Source organism: Macrobrachium rosenbergii, chromosome 28 (genome assembly GCF_040412425.1).
Source record: "Macrobrachium rosenbergii isolate ZJJX-2024 chromosome 28, ASM4041242v1, whole genome shotgun sequence".
Classification (NCBI taxonomy): domain Eukaryota; kingdom Metazoa; phylum Arthropoda; class Malacostraca; order Decapoda; family Palaemonidae; genus Macrobrachium; species Macrobrachium rosenbergii.
In genome coordinates, this window is record NC_089768.1 from 24,447,501 (window position 1) to 24,452,500 (window position 5,000).

At 33.4% G+C, this 5,000-nt stretch overlaps 1 protein-coding gene across 1 annotated transcript in view; it reads right to left on the reverse strand.

Moving 5' to 3' along the window:
* LOC136854128 (homeobox protein DLL-1-like) overlaps window positions 1-5,000 on the reverse strand; it is a 35,900-nt gene that overhangs the window by 28,856 nt on the left and 2,044 nt on the right. The window contains exon 2 of the mRNA XM_067130339.1: window positions 3,248-3,432. Coding sequence (XP_066986440.1) covers window positions 3,248-3,432 — 185 coding nt within the window. The remainder of the gene's footprint in view (window positions 1-3,247; window positions 3,433-5,000) is intronic.

A 5,000-nucleotide genomic window follows, 5' to 3' on the forward strand; every position in this document is an offset into this window, starting at 1 on the left:
GTAAACATCCACACGCAAAATCGGTGACTGAATTTTCAATATATGAAACTCATCGGTGACTGAATTTTCAACATATGAAACTCACTGGTGTTTGTCATCATTCAGAATTATTGCTAGTAATAATTCTCCGTTTTTCAAAATTGCCGACCCTCTAACGTAGCATTCAGCTTGTTTAAACGATGTATGATGTATAAAACAGGTGTGACCAATATTATTCATCATTATTACAGAATGGAAAAAAAAATTAAAACCAAACGACATTACTGAAAACAAAACGAATTTCAAAATTTCACAGACCTCCGACACCAACATTGGGTTTTGCACCCTTGACACTCGGGGTAACTGAACACCGCTCTGCTCCGATAGTCAGTCAAACACACGGGGACTTTCCCCCTTACATAAATCGATACTCGGGGTTAAGAGCGAACGCAGCTGAATAGGAAAAAGCTCTTAATAGTTAACCGTAGTGAATGATCGACATGTACCGTGGAAATATGCGAGCGAATCAATCTATACGAGGCTAATAAGTTTGCGCGTGTATAGGGGCGTCATCCTCGCCAGGGTCTGGGGTTTAAGGAATATTCTGTAAAAATTGGCCTTCAGAAGGATTTGAGTTGATTGGGGCTGCTTGAATTTTGGAAGCATGTTAGGTCAATATTCTGACGTGTAAGGCTCTAACCGCGTTAATAATAATAATAATAATAATAATAATAATAATAATAATAATAATAATAATATTTACTTGAATAATACGATAATACTATTTCCAAGAGAAATCTGAGTCAGATCCCATTAAAGTAATAATAATAATAATAATAATAATAATAATAATAATAATAATTTTGACATGACAGTTAAAAGGCGAATATCCTAAATACCGCTGCGGTATATAAAATTTGTTGAATATTCATGTTTCCGCGTTACATCGTTATTTAGCACTTTATATATTATCATTATTGGAAAAGATATTTGCTTGTACAAGACCTGCTCCAGTGACTTCGTAATATTTATGAAATGTTTCTCAGCTCCAAATCAAGAAATGAAAGAAATTATTGGTTTTTTACATTACTCTCCTTCCACTGGCAATAATGTCGATTGTCACGACGAGTGGTATTAACAAATATGCCGTTATTATTAACTTTCGTCTCGGTAATGACGCTTGTTGTCATTAAATTGTTATATATCCGTTATTTATTCCACTCCGACACGTCCAGACTATTGATAAACCGACCACTGACAAACAAAAATTAGCAACATATTTTAAGTTGGATCATTCTGTTAATAACACAACTCGTTATTTAGTAATTATTTACAAAACTTCGACATCCTGAAAATCCCATAATTTGGTCATAAGATTTATATATATACATATATATATATATATATATTTATATATATATATATATATATATATATATATATATATATATATATATATATATATGTATATATATATTTATATATATATATATATAGATATGTGTATATATATACATAGCTATATCTATCTATATATAAATCTATGTATGCACACATATATATACACTGTATATGTGTATATATATATATATATATATATATATATATATATATATATATATATATATATATATATATATATATATATATATATATATATATATATATATATCAAATTCAGTTTTAGGCATAGATCCCGTGGATTTGGACAAGCAGCGGTTCAAGAAAAAAAATACAAGAATTTACCATTTTTCAAGTGACATCTTATGAGTCTTTTTTTTTTTATAATCCTTAAGCGCATGACAGAAAAATTTGACAGAAAAATGAGACAGGTAATTTGGAAATTCGTCGATGACCCTGTCCTTGCTAATTGTTGCCAGAAATTCGTAAGGCTAATGATGTTAAATTCCAAAGAATATATGAAACCAAAAATCTGTTGTATCATCTCATGAAATATATAGAAAATACAGATAACAAAAAAAAAAAAAAAAAAAAAAAATATATATATATATATATATATATATATATATATATATATATATATATATATATATATATATATATATATATATATATATAATTTCCCTCAGCGAAAAAAACTTGATAAGCATATTACTGTAAAACGACTTACATTTTGAAATCCTATATCAGTTCTAATAACGCTCACCCTTGCACACAAAACTGATAAAATCTAAACAATACATAGCGCTAACCGAATTGTTACTGCAATTCATCTCTGGACGCACACACACAAAAAAATATACAAAACAACGTTGATAGTCACTAACTAACCAGTGGCATCAAATTTCCAACGCAACAAAAGCGCAGATACGAAGAGCCTTGTATTACGGACTACTGTACTATTATAGCATAGCGTAGTATAGTATAGTATGGTATAGGGCCTCGTTAATCTTATTGTGACAAACGAGTGATTGATACGCATCACACCGCTGCTTGAGAACGAGACAATATGTATATCGAACTATCACATCGGCAGCTGCGTTTGGCAAACGTCATCAAAACAAAATATAAAAAAAATTCCAACCACAAAAAAAAAAGGAAAATTTTCCCATATAGCAAAAGCTCTTCCTACGTCAACTGGTGACATGTATTTGTCAAGAGGGAATCACCTACATCAGAACACCAGTTGACATAATATTAAATTTGTCAAGAGGGAATCACCTACATCAGAACACAGCTTCATCTGGCAAATATCTCGAAAGAGGACAGTCCCAATAACTAAAATTTTTTTCTTTGATATGATAATAATAATAACATCAATATCCTTTATGCCAGTTCAGCGCCTTATTCAGAGATGAACAAAGTAGGAAGAATACGGTGCACAAAATTGAGAGCTCGCTTGTGAAGAATTTTTATTTGATGAAGAAAATAATCACAATAACATGCTCTGCAGTAACCACAATTGTAATGATGATGATCACAATATTCGATATCATCATCCGTTTCAAGCAATTAACCTCTGATATTCCTGGCGAAAGCATTTTTATGCCATGAAGAAAATACGCATATCAGTATTAGCTACAGTCACTAAAATGATTATGAAGACGATGACGGTCGTATCATACGTGACGTTGCCGCCCACCATCGGGGCAAGCAGTTGCAATAACCTGATACATCTACTTCAACACACACAAAAAGGGGGAAAAGACAACGAGAGCCATTTTCTAAATGCGACCAGCGCACCTGACCGAAAATCGACTGGAGTGAGCCGAGTGCCTGTTAAACGTCGTCGTCTCCTGCTTCTTACCTGGGTTTGCGTGAGACCGAGCTTGGCGGCCAATTCAGCGCGCTCTGGAAGAGCCAAGTACTGCGTCCTCTGGAACATCTTGTTTAGCTGCTGGAGTTGGAGGGAGGAGTAGATGGTGCGGGGTTTCCGGATCTTCTTGCCCTTCGCCGTGACTCGCACTTCGCCCCCTTCGGGTTTTTCCGTTACTGCGGAGGGGGGAGGGAAAGAATGAGGAACGTCGTTAGCACAGTTGTTAAAAAAAAAAAGGGGAAAATACAAGTCCTGGAAACTAAGGGTTATGGGAAAATGGTCGGTGCTTTGTCACTACAGCAAAGATGTGAATCATTTGGAAGGAAAAATATTGTGAGACACTGAATTCAAGACTTGTAAACAGATTGTTTGTAAATATAGTTTTATTCAAGTGTACATTTTTTTTTATTAAAAAACATTATGAGAAACACTGAATTAAAACTCTTTCACTATTTTATTTTGTAAATATCTTTTCTGTTCTAATGTAATTTTTCTTTCATTGTTAAAAACTTTTCCTACCAAGTAATTAATAAACTAATTTCCAGAGTCATTCTTGACAACAACACGACGAGGACTATGACACAAGATATGCGATTAATAAGTCAAACATGAAAAGTACATTTTTTAAGAATATGTGAAAAAACCCCCCAGATTATTTTTGATAGTTAAGCAACATTTAGTTAGTAAAAAATATTCTAATAATTACTGCAAAGTGTTATCTTGATTACTTCGGGTAAAAACAGATACGAATTAATATGCAAACATTCCAAAGGCTAAAATTAATTTTCTCATTAATAATAGTTTCATATCACGTTGAAAAATAACAAACATTCCAAGCTGAAGCTTGATGACAGTATTCCTTGATAAAGTAAATGATAAAACAACGGACAATTACAGTACCAACAAAAACAACAACATTAGTAATGAAAATAATTTCATATGAACAGCGTTATAATGATGAGGAATTGTTATAAAAAGTCGACTGATTGAGCCTGAAAATTAATGTAACAAATGTAACAAGACAATTCTCCGTTCAGAGAAAATTATGGAAAAGACCCTAGATTTAAAAATCATTTAAGTTTCTCGTAGCTGTTTCCGGTTTACCACGAGGATAAAAGGACTTAGATTAAAAATGCAACGACTGTCGGTAGCGATTTTCATTTATTGAAGAATTAATTCAAAGTTGCAAAGCGTAATTTGACAAGACCAGCTATAGAGACAGAACAAAGCGCAAAGCTCAAGCAGTTTATATTTCCAGAGACTGATGGTGTTTTTTCAAGACCAGTTACAGTAGAAACAATTTATTCGTAAAGCTTTCTTATTGCAGAGGCTGGAAATTTTTTTCTGAAGAATTCGGAAACTAGCTGCATATTATACCGGCGGCGTTTTTTCAAGCCAAATATAAAAACGATCGATTCATAATTCTTTCGGACTGGAAAGGCCGGAGATTTTTCTGAAGAAATTCAGGACAAACGTAATATTACGAATTATTAATAAAAGATTGCGACAGAGAGCACGCTCGAGTTGCGTTGCAGAAGGTCGAGGATACCACCCATTAAACCTCCGACTGCGAATTCTAGCACGTACTTCAAGGACGACGAGACCCTCAACCACAGAAGTGTGACTCGGAATATTTTTCTGATGCAATATCCTTCCATTAATTTAGGGGGCGTGACGCTCACGGCTCCTTCTGGAAGGATGAGGATTGCGAACCAATGAGTAATAATATTCAGCTAAGAGTCAA